Here is a 19,165-nt window from a genome sequence, read left to right on the forward strand (position 1 = left end):
ACATCCCACAATGTCAAACCCCTTCAGGAATGACCCTCTGCTGAGTTCCACATCCCCCCTGTACATCTGAAGCGTGGGCACTGCAGCCTTCAGCCATGCCATCAGTGACTGTCTCAGTGTCCTGCAGCTGTGGTGACAACACCCATGATGTGTAGGGACAAAGACAACGTGTATCTTCCTCATGAACAAGAAACACAGACAGACACATAGAAATCACAGTAACATCTTTATTGTAAAAATGCTTAGGCATCCAAAAGTTTCTGGAGTACTACAGGACCTCCCTTTGTTTCATCTACTTTTTTCATTTCATAATGCATACTAGAATTACTTTGTTACATACAGGACAGATTTTTTTTTTTTAAAGTTCTCTCAAAATTCTTTCTATGTTCCAGTTTAAAATGTGAGGAGTCATAGGAAAAAAACTAACAGACAAGGCATTTAGCATTCTAATTCAGCTTCTCCTTGAAAACAACCTCTAAAACCCATGTCAGCAGCTCAGTGTACACATGATTAAAGCACACGGGAACTGAAGTTTCAAAAGAGAAAGCACTTTAGAAAAAGCAAAAGAAATATCCTTTCTTTATAGCACAGTGCAATTTAAAACGAGCGTGTGCCTGAATCGACAAGCAATACTCACAAAGATACAACACAATTTGTTCTCAGATATAAAACTTGACAGACAGGAATGGAATGACCCATAGAAACACTGTGTGAAAAAAAAAAATTACAGAATTGAGTGTCAAGGACAAATGCTTAATTTATACTAAAAATGGGAATTACTGGCTGCACATGCAACATGAGGTAATCAGAACCTGGTTTGCATGTGCAAAAGGCTTATTACGTGCATATGCAGATACATAGCTGAAAACTCTGCCACTGACATTCAGATGCTTTCTTTGGAAAACATGAGCCTACTTACAAACTGTATTTACTCTCAAAGCCATTTTTATACTTCCCCAACATTCTGAATACAGCTTCACATCAGGAATTACAGAAAGCCACATAAGTTAGTTAAAAGATTTATGCTTAATAAAATAGCATCAGCAATTCCTCAGTAGAAGCAGATGCATGAAATAACATTCCAGATGAGGCACCTTCCTTGCCACCTTCCTTAACACCTGATTTAGGGGAAAAGTATAGAGTGCTCCTCAAGCAAAGGCCACCCAGCAGTGCACCTGAAGCATCCTCGCGAAGGGTGAAACAACTTGGGTGTGTTCAGTGCAGGTTCTGCAGCAGGCAGGTGCCTGCCCGGCATGAGCTTGCTGGGGCAGCATCCAAAGGCTGAACAGGAATAATCATTTGTGGATCACGGCCACCCTGGGATCCCTCGGCCAGGGCTGAGTTCACATGCTACATATGTTCTGACAATTAGCATCCTTAATTAGCTGACACTTACGTTTACATTATGGTTAGTAATATATTTTAAAGGAAGGCATCTAAAGAATTATTTTGTAAGTGAAAGAGTGCTGGAAAACTACCCAGACAGAAACTGTAGAAGTAGAGGCTGGTGTTTTACCTGTGTACACCGGTTATGCTGGGATTAAGTATTTTTTTGGGTTTGGTTAAGCATTAAATTCTACCATCAGGATTTGTTCCTCTTATTACCTTCAGGTACTTTAAAAGAGTCCCCTTTGAGGGATATGGTATACATTAAACAGAAAAATGAAAAGTAAAATAAATGTTTGTTATAGACAGGAAGAGCAGAGGGTTGTGAAAAAAATTCTCACCATCTTTTTCTTTTTTTTTAATTAAAAAAAACCAGGTTACTACAGCTGTAAAGAACAATCAGTCTAAACTGCATATTTACTTATGTTTTCTTGGAATGGCACCAGCGAGCCTAGACGTGCAAACTAGTTTGTTCTGCTTTGGAGCCCAAACCTCAAGCAATGCTTACGCACAGCGGCATCCCTACCTACAGCAGACTCCTCTGTATGATCTGGTTAGAGGATGCAATTGCTGAATTGGATCTTCTAACCAGCACAGGATTAGGGAAAAGATAGATCAAATTGATTCTTCAGCTGTGCACACAATTTAAAAACAAAAAAAACCCCCAACCCCACCAGCACAAACAAGATACCTAACAAGGCACTGAAGAGATTTAATCTTCTTGAATGCAAAGTTGATTTATTAGGCCCTGACTAGCTCTTTTACATATTCATATGCACAGCAAATAGGAAATATAAAATCTGTTTGGCACCCGGAAGTATTAATCTTCATTCACATCCAAGTCTACAAAACAGACTGAGGTAAAAGGCATAGCCTTCAAAGTTACCAAACAGAACTGGTGAGCACGTACGTGTGTGTAAACATAACTGCTGCAAGGATTTGGCATCGATCTGACACTGCAAAGCAATTTTTTTAATAATGCACTTCATACTGATATTTGAGTAATGTTAGTCCTTATAGTGGACAGATATCTGATTTGAGGGAGGAAGGCCTCCCTCCTCTTCAAGGATTTCCTAGCATTTCCCCTTTGTTTTCATCGAGTACAAAGGGAGAAGGGAAGTCTTTGTTCTTCATGTACGCCTCCAGACCCTGAGAACGTGTGAAAACAGTACCGTTAGGTCGTAAATGCATCAGATTGGTAACCTGCACTATTTTTAGGTCTATGTAATGTCATCAAAGAATGACTGACTACCCAAAATTAAAAGGTCATGGGAAGGACAGACAACAGCAACAGTTTCCCCAGTGACAGAGGTGGAAAGAATTTCAGCCCCAAGCCTGGGGTTCATGAAGGAGAGACACCGATGAACCGTAAAAACAATGGATCTCAGAAACAACCTTCCTGGGGAGGGGTAGGCATGGGAAGGTGTGTCCTTAACTCACATCAGAATAATCCTAGCAAAGAAAAGTCAACTTAAATTGCCTTGTTGCACTGTGGGAGACAGGAACAAATTGGCATACAACCAAATGCAATGAGCCCATGGATTTTGTAATTTGAATATTCTGCACTTTTCATTCAGAAGATCTCGAAGTACTTGTGAGTCTTAATGAAACTGTGCAGCCTCACTGCAAATCTCATTTTAAGATGGCTAAAACTGAGAGTGAACAAACTGCTGAAGAGTAAACCATAGTGGAACCACAAAATAACACAGAGCCCAAGTCCTAGTTCCCTTGATCTTACCATTTCTCAGTGAGCCCAGGCTAAAGAAATCCCTTGTGTTTGGAAGGAAGTCGGATGCATACCTGCACACTCTTAAAAATACCTCCATAGATAGTTATTCTCACCTCTCCAAAGTAAGACACTAACGGAGAAATCTCACACACAGCCGGAGGATCTTCAGTTCCTGAGAGACTAGAGAAGAGAATACAGGGTTAACTTCTTGCTATGCTTAAAAAACAGTGCATCATCTTCAAAAGATCATCAAGAACAGGATATCCAGAAGGATAAGACATTTGTTATATTCACACGCACCAGACGTTATTCGAACGCAAAGTGTAAAAATAAAAGGGAATTAGCAGGTCCCAAATATTTCTCATCAAAACAAGAACATCCCTTTTATAGAGGTGCTTTTCAAATGAAATGAACAGCTTGTGGGTTTATTAAACTGAGTTGATGAAGTCATAGCCCCATGGAGTAAAAGCAGCTTCCCATTCACCATGATGCAGGAAGTATCTGAGTTGGTAATTGCTATAACAGCTGATCCTTAAGCCCGCCTGAGAATCTTGCTGGGCTTTAAGCACTGGCACCACATTCAGCAAAGCTGGTGAGGACTACAAATTACAATTCCTTGGGCTGACTAAAACCAGAATGATGGAGAAAGGTTGCCCCTGCCTAAGAAGTTGCTATAGGAGGAGTCAACTCACAACCCCAAGGGCAGGAATCTCTGCCAGAGATAAAGCCCAGAGCACTGCGCATTACTGTCCAGAGTACTCACAATCACTAATGGAGCAGGAGCTGTAACAGACATTACTCTGCATGTTCAGAAAAGACCAGCTGAACAAAAATCATGCCAAGTCACCCTGTGATCAAACTAACACCCAGTTTTGTAGAGCACAGTACATGCCATTAGCTAGCTGACATGGATCAGGCAGCCACAGGCAGAGAAGCTGCGGAGAAGGTCACAGAGGTTCATACCTGAGTTTCTCCGGTATCCTGCAACCATTTTCATCCAGAAATCTCGCCCCAGCCTTGAGAGCCCAGCGGTAATGCTGGGCCAGGAGGGCTTGCCGAGCAGTGGTAGGAGTGTCTTTGTCAGCTGTGTCTGCATTTTTTAGTGGCGAGAACTCCTCTTCTCTCAAAACTTCAAATGCCACAAAATTCCTGCCGGCAAAGGGGAGAAAACAATGATAATGAAAAACAAAGCTAGCTATCAGCCTTGTTGATGCAACAACAACTTTCATGGGGAAAGGCTCATATATATTTTAGGGAGCAGCAATGTATGCAGCCTGGGGCAGTCAAGCTAAGGAAAGCCCACCTCCCACCTGAAGAGCAAAGAAGTACCAGAGCTGTATGATGAAAAAGCACAAGAAGAAGCCCAGTCTCTTTGGGAACATAACAGCAGCCTCACGACCCTCCTGAGCTGTGCACAGGTGAGAGGAAAAGCAACAGTTCTGCAGAGATCCCACAGAAACCTCTCCAGGCACTAGGAGGCTCGTGGACAAAAAGTCTCAGCTAAGAGCATGGCAGGATGGAGGGAGCAGCAATGCCTGAAGCTTGGACCCAGCACTGAGCTGTGCAGATCACTTCAGAGCACTGCAATCCCTGCTCCAAGAAATGGCCACTCCACTTGGGAGTCTGTAGGCAAGGATCAGCTGAGGACAGCAGTTCCCAGGGATGAATAAGCAATATGGGAGGATTCACAGTTGAATGTTAAGCACAGCTGTTTACCAGAAATGGGAATGCAAATTAAAAAAATCCCACAGCAGCATCTGTGCGTTTCTGCATTTCACGTATGAAGAGCAGCTGCCAAGCTGGTTTTGCAGTATTATTAAAAAAGCACAAGGAATCACTGTTTGCAAATGAGTCCTTTCAAAGCTCAGAACTCAGCACTGTTTCCATCAAACTGGTTTTGCCTTTGGTATGATACTTCTTTACTAAATGCATGTCAGGAAACAGAGACCGGTTCAAACCTTGAGCTCTCTATCCTAAAGTAAATCTTCTAAAAAGAAAAATACTATCCCCAAACAAAGATAATTCAGTTTGCCTGAGGTCTCTTTTTGCCATTTATTTAAGCCTAAAAGAGAATCTTTGCTGCTGAACTCGAGACCTTGGAAAATAGGTTTTATAAGAACACTTATGCTAAATTCCTAAATTATTAAAATCCCACATTCCCTAAACACAAAGTACCCCGACTGTGCTAACACTATGGCACAGTGCTCTCAGCTATGTTTTAGAGCTTGGCAAGTCAACACTGACAGTTCCCACAGCAACAGTAACTTGGCCCCACGGTGCTTAGGCAACCTGTTTTCTGAGCACAAAGGGTGTGAGCTGAGCCCTGGCGTGACACACACCAAAAACATAACCAGAGCTGCAGTTGCCATGGAAGCCACAATCCTGAAAGACCTGATTTTTGCAAGTCCGAATACTCCAACATGAGCTTGTATTAAATGTTGGCTTTGCACTTGATTTCCTTTTTTTTCTTTCTTTCACAGGGCTGGCAGAGGCTGGGCCAGCCAACACATCCTCAGCAGAATGAACAGTTCTGGGAGCACGGTCAGAGCAAGCCTGGCTGCTGCCGAGCGCCCTGTGACCGCAACTCTCAGAGCCTGCGGCGTTACTGTTGTGTTGGAGCTTGGTGTAGATCCAACAGCCTTTCTAACAAGCCACCCACAAACCATGCGCTCCCTGGCAAGGCCTGTTACAACCTACAGTCATTCAAACATTGAGAAGGGGAGGAAAAAAAAAAAAAAAAAAATCACGTCTGCCACTAACTTAGAGAACTGGAACACATCAAACACAAACTTCTCCAGCTTTATCCCGTTCGGTTTTAGCGGTTTTACCAGATTTCCCTCCTCGTCAATGTAGGGCACCTTCTTTATGGCTATGTGATGCCTCAGCTGCGGCTCATATTTCCTGCAAAAGGAAAAGAAGCAAGTTAATTTATTTCATGCCCACTTAGAAAAAAGCAGTACACTCCTGGGAAGCAGATGGCTTATTACTGCTCTGGGTCATCTCTCAACTGTTCTGGGTGTTGTTCTCTCCAAATTGATCCAAGTCACATCCAGGAAACACTTCACTGAGCAGAGCAGCCTGGCCAGCAGCACTCCCTGTACCAGTGGGACACGATGGAGTAAAACAAGAGGAGAGGGAGGACCTAGCATCAAGCTGAAATTGCAGGCTGAGATAAAAAAAGGTAATCCAAATTGTTATTTGACCAGGATAACAATGGAGCAGAGCAGATCCCTCACACGAGGGTGGATCGAGTTCTTCAGGAAGGTCATACGGCTGCTCACTGAATGCCCAGCATCACATCCCCATCTCCCACATGAAGGTGCAGAGTCCTCCCCCAGCTTCTCTCTCTCCCCCAACCTCTGTTGTCCCATGGGTGACATTCCCATTGAAAATCCTCAGCGTGGGGTTGCATCACCGATGACATCACTGACCAAACTGCAGCCCACATGGCTGCTCACCCTTGCAGGCCCAGGAAGGTCATGCACTGGTATATCTCGGTCGATTTAGCTACAGCAAAGCATGCAACCTCTTCATTGGGTAAGGCCTGAAGAGCACGCTGGGGCTGTCAGAAAGTGGACACATCTGTTTTGAACTGCTTGGAGGAGAGAGGAGGTGAAGAGCAGAGCAGGAGGTACCCATAACAAGTTATAGAGTGGGAAATGGGAACAGCCACTCTTGGAGGCATTTCTGGGCTGCACAGCTGCCTAGCATGTCTGCTGGAACTTACTGGGCCACCGTCTCCAGGAACTCAACTGTGAAGAAATGGTTGCAGATATTGCCAGTGCTGTACACCAGTCCCCCATTGGGGCTTTGCTGCTGCGCAGTCTCCAGGCTGATCTCGCTGTACTCCACCACCTGGTAGACCCCATCCACACAGCACACCACCCCAACAGGCTCTGTGGGGTAGGCCTTCTCCACCACCTGCAGCCACAGGACAGAGGGCTATGACAAGGAGGAAGAAAATCCCAGCACTATTCCAACTCCCACGTACATACAATCCTACAGGCTGTTGCATGCTGATCCTCCAGCACCTCAGGAGCACGGGCAGGGCAGTGCTGGGTGGATGGAGTAGCCTGGAGGCACATTTTGCCCAACAACTGGGCATAAAACCCAGTATTCAACCACTTAATTGCACAGTTGCTCAGAAGACAAACCAGTTAAAAGAAATCAGCGTACTGTGGGGCACTTTTCTTACCAAGGACTGGGACCCGGCATTAAATGAAAAATGTTCGCAGCTATTAGCCTTCAGCTCCCTGTTTGCATGAACAGTGTTAATGATTAAAGTAATATAAATCTCTCCTCAGGCACCTGCTGCTTTAGGGTGACAAAACCAGGCTGGTTTGGCTTTCCCCATCTTCCACAGGGGGGCATAAGGAATGCCTCCATTAGACTTAAAGGTGCATTTATAAAACACAACCCAGTCCAATACGGCTTCTAGATAGCCCAAGTGCCTTTGCAGAAAGGGTAGGGCATAAAGAGGATGCAATTCCAGTTTGTAGTTTCCTGTGCAGTTACAGTCCCTGCTCTAATTGAAGTTTATTTTCCACAGTGCTCTGGGAAAAGGGGAGGAGGACACCCACAGGTAGGGATTCTGAACGCAACGCAGGCAGCAAGCAGCTCCTCTAATCTGCTTGGAGCAAGTCACTGCTGGACAGAGATCTGAACACCTGGTTCATCTAAGGTCACCCTAGCCAGCAGCTTCCAAGTGTAATCAGACCTGAACGCCCCGTGGGAAAATGGCCCAGCATTAGCACGGCCTCACCTTTGCACCACAATCTGCCCCTTTGGAAACACAGAAGCCTATGAAGACTGGATCTGCCATTTTCACTAGGATATTGTCCACACAGTATACATGGACATACTGGATTCCACGCTGCTTCATGTCATCCAAGATCTTATTATCCACCAAAGCACGGTATAAGCCACCATTGCCATCTATAGTGCAAGATAAAAGAGAAAGCCCTGGTTAATTAATGACTTTGCGGGTTTTTTGCTGCTAACAGAGCAAAAGCTGAAAGTCCTGAACAAGCTTTCTTTAACAGCAGAGCAGGGAATGCTTTCTAGCCAAGAGTCAGTGCTACCAGATTTTATTTCCAGCTCTGCCACACAGTTCAGGCAAGCCTGTTCCCCTCCACATCCCAGCTCCCTCACATGCAGAGTGGGACTGTGAAGACCAGCCTCACAGAGAAGCATTACAAGACTTCATGAAGCCTTGTAAGATCCTCAGAGGGAAAACACTAAAGGGCAAAACATTATGCAGAGGGTGGGAAAGGCCTGTTACATTTCTTCTCTTTCAGTGCAGAGCAAAAACATATTTAAAACTGAGCCTGGAGAAAAAGACTAAAATAAGTCTTATTCTGTTTATCTTCCCCCCGCAAGTTCCCAATGCCTTTTAAAGGCTTGAACTGCAGCTGCACAAGACACCTGCATGTTTGTTCATCACAGATCACCCTTTCACAGTTCCTCCTTTGACACCCCTGTCAGCTCAGGGAAACCACTCTGCAGCCGCAGAACCACATCACTGCAACATGGCCCCGACCAGACTGCCTTCACTGAGTCTCTTACCATGTCCAGGCTAAGAGAAGAAGAGAACTTTACTAGGTGAGCCATTGCAATCATTTTAGAAAGAGTTAATCTTCTTGCTGCTTTTTTACCCATTTCCAGCTGTCAGCCTTGAACAGGAGCCTGGCTTCCGACAGCTTCACCCCTGGGAGGCAGCACCCCAGGGACCTCACGCACAGCCCTGCCGATGCACGTTGTTCCTAACCTGCAGCTGCCGCACTCCTAATCCTGCCAATACTCCCAGGCTTTAATAAAAGCCAAGGGTTGTGGGTAAATCTCCAGCAAGAACTAAACAGAGATTGCTACACTCTTGATTACCATCCTGAAACATTTAACTGAACCCTCCCATGCTAATCAGAAGCATTAACATTGATCTCCAAAGGCTCGTCCGCGTGCCAAGGCTGTCTCATGGCTAGTAGCAATTATCAACACATATTACATTACTGTACCGTGTAAGGGTGAACAGGGGGGTACCTGGAGCCATAGCAATTTTCCCCTTCTCCTCCAAGATGGCCTTCCCATCAAAGGTGACAGCGGGCAGCATCCTCTGTTCAAACATGACCACGTTGGATCTATCCAGGTTGAAGTAGTCGTGTTCTACAAAGAACTCCTCTGTCGGCCCCAGCGTGAACTCACTTGTCATGATGTACCTAGGTAGGAATGGGTCCTGAGCAATGAGCAAGAAAAGCCCAAGCAAAAGGCAAAACTACAAATGGAACACAAAAGGGAGGAAACCCAAGAGTGTTAAATGAGAGACACTACAGTATGCGCTCTTCCCAAACCGTGGCTCAGGCCAGGCAGTGATTTCATAAAGGTATCTCTTCATAGTCTCATGAAGAACACTTAGCAGAAAACATTCCCAGAAGCATGCTGCAGTGCCTTCCTCTCTCTCACCCACCACATCCCATAGGGAATTCATATTTTGCACCTTGCACAGAGCTAGTCTCTTTTGAAGCCTGGAGGCTTTTGAAAGCTAGGAGCAGCCAGGAGAGATGGCAGTCAGCCATAAAAAATGACAGCAGGAGATGGCCTGAAAATGGAGCATGACAAGCATTTACTGCTGTGAGGGGAAGAGGTTTTTTGCTGTGGCAGAAATTGTGGGCAAGGGGAAGTGGAGAGTCTTGGAAGATGAGCTCTAGGCGATCTCTCCCTCCATGCAGGAACCTGAGAAAGCACAGCACAGATGAAATCTCTTGTGAAGGATCTGAAACAGGCACTGAAAAGTGCTGTTTATAGTATTGTCCGGGACTGTACTTGAAAAGACAGCACGGTACAGCAGTTAGGATAGTGGTCAGTGATTCAAGGGCAGTGTTTGGTCCCTCAGGTCTGCAGAGACGGACCTGCCACTTCCCATCCCTGCGCACCCTCCTCCAGCTGCTGGCACTGCAAATCCTGCCGACAAAAGGCTCTCCCCTGACGTGTCTCCGTACGGCACTCAGCAAAGTGCTTCTAGAAGGCAACGTAGGCAAGACTGCAACACAAAGACCCCTGCACAGTACGTCTGTGGCTCCCGGTCACCTACCAGGGGATGGCACACTTGCAGTGGTGTCTCTGGCCAGCAAGCTGCTCCACTTTGCGGATTCTTTCTGCTTGGATCTGATACAAGGTCTTGCCACTGGGCAACCCCACGTCGTACATGCCCTTGGGATAGCTCACTCCCAGGCGAGTTCCTTGTCCTCCAGCCAGGAGCAGCACTGCCACCTTGTTCTGTGAGATCTGATGCAAGCCTGAACAGGAGAAAGAAGCCCAAGGGAATATAAGAATCACAAAAGCAATCAACACTGCATGCTCTTCTCCTGAGCCTTTCTGCAGAGCTCAGGCAGCAACCAGAAGCTGCAACCTCAATGCCCACTGCTGGCAGTTCAGGGAGAAATATGATGCTGCTGCACACAATACTAAAAAATTCATTTAACCTCTTTGACGCAGCAGTTTCCTCACCTAAAGCAGCGGATGGCATAACAACAGGCAACAGCCATGAGTTGCAGCTTAGGAGGTCCACAATGGACATTAGGATAAAAACTCTTTACTAGGAAGGTGGTGCAGCACTGGAAAAGATATCCAGAGAGGCGAGGGATGTCCTTCCCTTGAGGTTTGCAAGGCTTACTTTGATAAAGCCATAGCTGACCTGACCTAGGGCTGGGTACAGTCCTGTTCCAAATAGGGGTTGGACTAGAGACCTCCAGAGGTCCCTTATCACCAACATTTCTACATTCCAAAGAAGTGAAGTCTCGTCATCTTCAGTAAAGCATGGGCATTTCTAGAATCTGCCTTAATCATCACTCTGCACTCCAGCTTCTGTTCGGCTGCACTCAGGACTAATAATACAGCCAAGCCTGCAGAAGCCACAGCTCCCACACTCTGATTAAAAACAGTATCATTTCTCCTGACAAACCAGGAAAGTCCAGAACTTGGGGAAGAACCAGACCACATAATAAGCACCCAGCTCATTCACAGTCTTTGTTCCCTGCCTTCTCTCAAGCCAGCATTACAGTAACAACTGACAACCGTGAGAAAGAATTTTCCTTAGGGAACACTTTGTGTTCCTCCAGGAATGCAGTGAGCCCTGGGACTGCCCAGGTCAAAAGCCACAGCTCTGCTGCTGTACAGTAGCTATCAGACCCTTTTGCAACCTAATGCAAGAAGTCTACCGCACATCGCCGAGCCTGCCACTGCTCCTGGCCGTCCAAGACAGCCCGTGCTTCACCCCAACCTCCAAGAAGACAAACACCCAACTTTTAACCACATCTGGGACTAAAAAATTCCTGTCTTGGACTGAAAGACACAGGGACCAAAGATACTGAATTAGAAGAAAACCAGGATTGTTTTTATGCTCATCTTTAAATAATTGGCTGTTTAAGTGAGCAACAGAGGGAAAATACCAATTGCTGCTGTAACAACCTGGCCTGGTTTTAATTCTGTTCAAAAATCTAGCTTTCAGCAATAAAAGCAGACATAAGTCATCCATGACATTGCGATAATAATATTTACTTCCCCATGCTTAGAAGTTTCAGTCCCACCACAGCAGTAACACCATGTTTCTGCCTAAACATACCCTTTCTGAAAAGGCTGGTAATGCCTGCTCAGGAACACCAAAGGAAGCCGGTTACAGAGCCCTGCCATCACTTTGCTGCAGAGCAAGCCTTTGAGCTCAGAGGACCTCAGAAGTGTTAATTGGAAGCCACCTCTGGAGATCTGCAGTCTCCCACTCCAAGTGGGATTAGGAGAGGTCTCTAGAGGGAAACCTATGCTGAAGGTGGAAGTCTTGGGATTTCAAAGTTTCAGGAGGTCCTCAGATAGAGGGGGAAGCTTGAGTGGGTTTAAATTTAAAATTTAAAAGGCACAGACAATAGCACTGGGTGAGTATGGCAATGCAAATAAAATAAGCATAATTTTGTGCAACAAACCACAAGCAATTAACAGCTCCTTTGCATCTTTACTGAACTTCCCATCACAAAAGACTTAAAGCACAGAGCAGGGGGTCTAAGGTATTAGATACGGCACTAGTACTTGCTCCGGTCCTCGGCACATGGTTTGCTGCCGTGTGCCGGCAGGCTGTTTGCCAGCGCACACCACCATCACCGGAGAAGGGAAGGACCCAAGCGAAGGGCTGTAGGAGCATGGCTGTAGGCCTCCTAGTGCCCTGGCTCGGGTGGTGGCTGTCCCCGCCACCGCAACCTGGCGCAGAGGCAGGAAAATCACACAGGAGGGAAGCACGTGTGCAAAGTGCAGGTCTCGCCCACAAGCCTGGCTCACTGCAGCCACACAGCCCTGGGGAACACAAACCTGGGTAAACCCTTCTTTCCTACTAGCCCACTCTCCCTTCCCTTCTCTCTCCTCCTCACACAGACACACAGATTCAGCAAACCGACAGCCAGCCCAGCACCAGGCTAGCCAGGGGTGCTCAGCTCCCAGCTGGCCCTTGAGCCCACATCCCCACCAGGACCAGCCCCACCATCGCCTCTGCTTGCGCCCATGCCTTGGAGCAACAGCCACGGGATGGAGCAAGGAGGAATTACAGGCCAGTGATAACAAAATACCAATGAGGAGAGGAAGGAAAAGTGATTGTGGTTAGGAACCAAAGCCAAACTCTTCGGTTTGGGTCACTCTGCTGTGGCAGCCACCCCCTGTCCTGGGGGGGTAGAGGGCAGGTAGAGGACAGTCACAGCTGTAGCTGAAGCAGTGAGCGTTACCACGGGTGAGGACGTGGTTGCACAGATCCTGCCCATTCCCTTCCCCTGCTTTATCCCAGGAAAAGGAGCAACAACTTGTCATGGTCCTGCAGAGCCCAACCAGCGCAGGGAGCTGATTCACCATTCCACAAGGAAACGCCTCTTGCTTGGGCAATCTATCCCTGAGCAAGCTTAATCTTGGCCTCTCCACAGTAATGATAAGCCTCTCAGAAAGCAAGATAAATAGCAGTGTCTGAGCAAAGAAAAGCCCTTGGCCATGAACACCGGTGAGAGTGTGCTTGCTGTCATTCCCACAGCTAAGGATGACACTGGATGAGTCACTCTCCAGTGATTCCCAACTGTATTTAAAACCCACAGCAGATGGATATGGGCCCGGTGACCTGGCGATGGGAAGGACTCTGAATGTCACTGCCACAGCCACTGAAAAAGTACCACCAGACAGCAGCACAAGTCCACCATGCGCAGCTGTGCAGGGCCAGCAAGCCCAGTGAGCACCGGGCAGAGGAGCTAAGACGCATATACATCACATCCAGTTGGCTCCAGCTACTTGCTCCTCAGGATGCAAGCAAATACCCAGCTCATTTACAGCTGCACCAGTTGTGTCACACACCAGTGCCCCACAGCACCAGTCAGGAGGGTCACAAGGGCAGCAGTGTGAAAGGAAACACACAACCTTCCTCCGGCATCAAGATGACCAGCAGTTCCCCAAGAAAGCAAACCTGAAGCTCTCTAAAGGTCTGAACAGCCTTGGACTGAAGTTGAAAGCTAAGGCATGTGGTTAGTAAAATCAAAGTACCCAACCACATCCCACTCGGGACCGCTCCAGGTAGGGATGCTGCGTGGATAACACCAACCAGGCAGAGCAAGGCACTGAGTCACGGTGCAGCTGCAGCACATTCATCGCCTACCTCCATCAACTGCCTCCATCGACACAGCACCCCCCCATGCTCCAAAGCCAAGTACTCATTAGTGCTCATCCTTACCCAAGCCTTGCCTTACTGCAGGGCTGGAGCAGGCGGTGCTTCTCCGCTTGGCCTCGCACATGTGAGGGGGGCAGCACCAGTGCAGCATTGTGCCAGGCTGGCAGGCTCCATCCACCAAACCTGACCCAAAACATTCCAGTGGAAAAAGAAAAATTAAGGGAGGGAAGAATTTATGGAGAAAAAAAAAAAGATCTAAAAAAGTTCCCCTGTGGGACACTTCCAAACTGTTCTGTTTCAAACAGGCAATAAAAACATTTTAAAAAACCTAAATAATCTACAGTTGAAACTACTTGAGCTGAAGTATTTCACATTGATTTAAAACAAAACTGTCTGAGGTCTGAATTCAGCATTTGCTGGTCTCAGTTGCTGCAGCACAGGGGGTGCTGCTTTGGGGTGCAACTGAGACTCATCCACCAGTGAACCAAGTCAGGCTCTCGCCCCGCTCCATCCCTGCCATGGCACCGTCGGGCTCACACCAAGACGCACACTCTGGTCCCCATGTGGCAGACCACATCCCACTGATCTCTAATTAGAGGTTTATGCACAGCAATAGACCGTGACCAAGGGGCATTGCTCACATGAAGCTCTGGAGCAAACGCTGTATCGGAAAAGCCTGCAAGGTCCCGTTTGTCATGCAGCATCCAGCGCAAACGGCCTGTGATCCTCAGCCACGACTCAAGGGTTCCAGGGCTGGTGTCACCCCACTGAAATGGGGACGTCCCAGAGGAGACAGAAGTTCTCAGAAGTTTTCCACGCAGCGATGAGAAGATGGGATCTGCCCAAGGGTGATTTGGCATCTCACACCCACCTCCTGGAGGGGCTTCTCACTGTGGGGACCAAAACCTAGACCTAAGCGGGATGAACCTGACTACAAAGCAATACCACTGAAAACATCAACAGTGTCATTCTCTTTTTTTCTTCCCAAAATCCAGCAGAGTGATGGGGCCATATTCCTAGGAGAGGGCTGCCACGGCACACGTGAACACCCTAGCAAGGGGACTCTCCTTCCGCTCATTTATGGCATTCCCAGTATTTACGGTGCAATTCTCCAACTACCAGAGAGTTTTTCCAAGTTTCTGATCTCAGGTTGCCATGAAAACGAATATCCCCAAAAACTTGAGTAAGTAGGTCTGCTCTGACTTCCCAACTGTAAAACTACTAATATTCATGACTAAAGTTCATAACAACTGACTCATCTTGCTGCACACTCCTGCAGTAAATGGAAATATTTATCCCTCTTAAAAAAACATCCACTTTATTTTCTGCAGCATATGAAATACGAACAGCTCAACCAAACAAAAAAAGGAAGATGTGTTGACTGTTAGATACCCACCAATACTACAGTAAGTCTTATTCTGCATAGAAAGTAAAAAGCAAAAATAGATTTTGCAGGAAGAACAGATTGATCTTGCAAGAACAGACTGAATTCTCCTGCTGAACAGGCGCATGAGCCCAATTACGACAGCAGTCAGCAAGAGAAAAATAAAGCAAAAAGATGAAAATCCTTAATTCTGCAGAGCAGTCAGATAACCAGAATGGCTCATCAAACCCTCTGATGAAATGGGAACTACACTGCAGCCCATGCCTAAGACTTAGACCTCATTAATAAAACATTTACAGAATGTAAAAGCGTCTGTGCTTGACTTATACCATCATCCCTACGGCTGCCTAGAAAATGTGATTGCTTAATGTTTGTGTTTAAGATCTGAAAACAAATCTGACCAGGCTAAGTTTTATCATCTCAGAGACAATAACAGTGACATACTTTTTTTTTTAACTATTAAAAAATATCTTGGGTGTTCCCAAGGCTAAGTGTTGAGTTGCTTAGTTCTTTTAACCATCATTTTTTTATCACAAAAATGGGAGAAGGGGAAAGGAGGAGACATTTCAGCTGTTCAGTCTTTGTTTGCAGATGACACACTGGTGGGAGCTGCTGGAAATCAGACACCCACGGACAGAGCACAGATGAGCTCAGCTCAGGGGTGACCCCAACCCTGCAGCCAAGGGCTGTATCGGCTGTGCAGCCTCGGGGATGCTGAGCAACGGGTCGGGACTCCTCGCTCCGCTCTCATCCAGCTCAACACCATGAGTAGCACACTGGAAACAAGAGTCTTTCGGAGCCTGCATCCCCTTAGGGACCCAAAATCCCCGCAAAGCCTGTGCCGATGACACTGGCTCCACTGGGAAATGCTGTGCAGGGGCACAAGGACACTCCCAGGGATGGGGGCACGTCCGCAGGGACAACATGGCATGCCAGCACTGCCCGGGTTCAGCAGCACAAAGTCTCGCTCCTGATTGCCCTCCTCCAGGAAATAAAACCAAGGGCTGATTCCCATCTCCAGCATTAAACCAGATCAGAAAAACAACCAAATGCAAACAGAAGAACCGCATCCCCCTCTCCTGGTAGAAATTAAGAAACGCTGCCTGCAGGACTGATGTGGCTCGGGGCCATCTGGACTTCAGGGCCAGGTGACTTACGCACGGTGCCAGTGGTCCCAAACACACCACACCTTCTGGACTCCTGCAAGCATCGCTCGCAGCAAGTGAGGCCAGCCCCGCGCGGTTTGCCTTCCCTTTCCTGCTGCAGACGGTGGCACAAGGCAGATATGCTGACTCCTCACTGGTCTGGCAGGGCGGAAGACAAAGGACCCAGTTTGGTAAAATTGTTGATTTAACTGCACAGCCCTGACCTAGACCCATCTGCCTCTAGGATTCATGGGTTCCCTTCCTCCTCACCACAACACCCTCAAGCAAGAGGCAGCGCCCACGATCCAAGCGGGTCCCCTAACAAACCCCACTGGTTATGTCTGGGTGGCTGCTGTGGTGCCGGCCAGGCGCTGACACCCTCCTCTGCTCGGCTGGAAACGCGAGGATGGCTGGTGGTAACCCTGGTTGGACCCAGCACACCTGGCCCCTGGGTCACCAGTTTCCTCCCACTCCCTCCATCACTGCTCAGCCCTGCCAGTGGAGTCTGACACGGCAGAAAAGTTCCTCTGCCCTGTGACCCTACCGCTTCTATTTTTGCTTTTGTTCGGAAATTTTTACTCCCCTACCCACACATCCCTGCCTCTTTGCTGGCAGGTTTGGGTCAAGGCTGTGCAGACGCTTGCCACAATTTAGGCAAGTGTCTCTCCAACCACAGCTGGTTTTTTTTCTGGCTTCCTTTTTTTATTATGATTGTTTTTTAACAGTGCTGTTATATTTTATAAAGAAGGAGGGGAGACACATCTGAACCTTTGTAAATAAATGAAATAGAGCGTGCACTTAGAAAAAAGCACAGGATGTCCGTGTAAGACATACGTGCTGCAGGGGGGGGGGAGCACAGCACCCCACATCCAGCCACAACCTCCCCCATCACCCCCATCTTTCACACAGCCACAGGGTGACCAGGGAAAGCCACCAGCATCTACCAGGCTCCAAAAAACATAGATGCCGAGCTTTCCTGGGCTTCTTCCACACTACCCATCCGTTCTGCTCCTAGATCCCATCTCCCTCCTGCACTGCACGTGGCACAGCCTGCATGGGGCTTCGCACCAGCCCCCACACTAGTAGGAGACCTGCCTTTGCATCCGTGAGCGGTCTGGGAGACCACCCGTGTGCCCCAATGCAGGTCCCTATTTCAGCAGCAATGCAAATCCCCTGCTCCCACCCTCCCCAGGGACTTCACCTCCACCCGCGAGGCACAACGTTATCCCGTGTCCTACCGACCACACGCTCTCCAGCCTCAGCCACCGTATTTAACAGCTAAGAGTGAAAATTCAATGTCTCAGCCCCAAAGTGCCTCCACAACACCTGTCGTGCACTGGGCATCGGGCTGCCTGTGTTCAGGGCCCGGCGGTAGAACCGTAACCCCAAATCTCTCCCCTCCCCCGCCTGCCCCACTGTCACCCTTGGCTCCTGCTCGCCTCCCCCCTGCCTGACACCAAACCCCCCGACAAAACACGGTGCCACCCCACAGGCTGCTGGGTGCCACCCCAAAGGCGCTACCGCGGGACACGGCTCTCTGCCCCAGGGATCCCGCCGGGAACAGCATCGGCCGCGGCTCTGCGGGATGCCGCAGGGACGGACGTGCCTCCCGAGCACCCCACGCCTCGCACCCGGATCCCGCCAGCCTGGCCCATTCCCGCTGGCGCCGGGCCGCGCTCGGTCGGTTTGAAGGCAGCCCCGGCCGGGTTTCAGGACAAGCCTCGGTATTTTTGGCACCGAGTCGCGGGAGAGCCGCGCCGGGGAACCCGGCGGGACCGCCCGGCGCCGCTGGGACAGACGCCCCCGTGGCCCCCGCCCTCGCCCCGGCAGCCCTCCGGAGCCCCCGGGCGGAAGGGCGAGGGCCGCAGGGGCGCACCGAGGGCCAGAGCCCCAGACGCCCGCCCCGGAACGGGACAGGCGGCCCCGCGCCTCGCTCTCACCTTCCGCCTCCCAGCGCTCCAGCGCGGCGGGGCCGCTGCGGCGGGCGCTGCCCAGCAGCCGGGCGGGGAGCGGCTCCATCCGGCCGTCCAGGCGCTCCGGCGGCCCCCGCTGGCGGGCCCCGGCCGCCGCCGCCAGCCGGCAGTGCTCGCCCAGGCCCGGCGGCAGCGCCGCCAGCAGCGCCCCGCGCTGCGCCGGGCCCAGCTCGGCCCAGAAGCGCAGCAGGTGGCTCTGCCCGCACCGCGCCAGCCGCGCCCGCACCTCCTCAGGCGGCCCCATGGCGCCGCGTCCCGCCGGCCTCTGCTCGCCGGCGGGACGGGGCGGGGCGGGGCGGGGCCGGCCCCGGGGGGCGGGGCGGGGCCCGAGCGGGGCGGGGCATGGACCCGGGAGGGCGGGGTCACGTGTGTCGGGCCCGCCCCCCGGAGCGGCTGCCCCGTCCCTCGCTGATGCGGAGCCGGCTCGCGGCCGCGGCGGGCTCCGGGCCGCAGCGCGGACCCTGCTGGGCCCGGCGCTCCCGCCCGGGCAGCGTGTGCTTCCCGCGTTCGGCTCCTTCCTCGGGCCCGCCGGACCCTGCCGTCGTCCGCCACCGCGGGGTCCCCGCCTGCTGCTTGCCTGCTGCTTGCCCGTCACCCTGCTCGGCGCTTGCCCGTTGCCCTGCCCTGCGAGGCAGGCTGCCGTCGGCCAGCGCGGCGTTTCCCCCGTGGCCGGATTCACAGCCGGGGCGCCTTTCTGCAGTAGGCTGTGCCAGCTGATGCGAGATGTTGTTTGGCTGCTGGGATGTATCTGACGGGGACCTCAGGGTGCTGGGACCTTTGTACCTGGGAAAGTCTCACACCTCTTCTTGCACCCGCATTTGCGAATGTATCAAAAAGCTCTTGGGGTCGCTCCAGCACAGCGAGCGGCTAGGTGGA

General features: G+C 49.7%; 1 protein-coding gene across 1 annotated transcript; it reads right to left on the reverse strand.

The window, feature by feature from the left end:
* Nucleotides 1-219: 219 nt before the first annotated feature.
* UAP1L1 (UDP-N-acetylglucosamine pyrophosphorylase 1 like 1) lies at nucleotides 220-18,572 on the reverse strand. The gene is made up of 9 exons (XM_075519443.1): nucleotides 18,257-18,572; nucleotides 10,200-10,404; nucleotides 9,152-9,327; nucleotides 7,878-8,050; nucleotides 6,843-7,036; nucleotides 5,876-6,016; nucleotides 4,079-4,264; nucleotides 3,229-3,295; nucleotides 220-2,535 (listed from the first exon to the last, which is right to left on the reverse strand). The coding sequence occupies exons 1-9, from the start codon at nucleotides 18,531-18,533 to the stop codon at nucleotides 2,449-2,451; spliced, it is 1,506 nt and encodes a 501-aa protein (XP_075375558.1). The 5' UTR covers nucleotides 18,534-18,572; the 3' UTR covers nucleotides 220-2,448.
* Between the last annotated feature and the right edge of the window lie 593 nt (nucleotides 18,573-19,165).

Source organism: Mycteria americana, chromosome 17 (genome assembly GCF_035582795.1).
Source record: "Mycteria americana isolate JAX WOST 10 ecotype Jacksonville Zoo and Gardens chromosome 17, USCA_MyAme_1.0, whole genome shotgun sequence".
Classification (NCBI taxonomy): Eukaryota; Metazoa; Chordata; class Aves; order Ciconiiformes; family Ciconiidae; genus Mycteria; species Mycteria americana.

Bases quoted from the DNA above. Each gene is read 5' to 3' on its own strand.
- UAP1L1 (XM_075519443.1), bottom strand. From the start codon at position 18,533: ATGGGGCCGCCTGAGGAGGTGCGGGCGCGGCTGGCGCGGTGCGGGCAG. The intron at 4,265-5,875 runs GTTAGTGGCAGA...CTTTGCCGGCAG, and splicing joins GATGTGTTCCAGTTCTCTAA to GAATTTTGTGGCATTTGAAG. The intron at 2,536-3,228 runs GTGAGAATAACT...ACACGTTCTCAG, and splicing joins TAGTGTCTTACTTTGGAGAG to GGTCTGGAGGCGTACATGAA.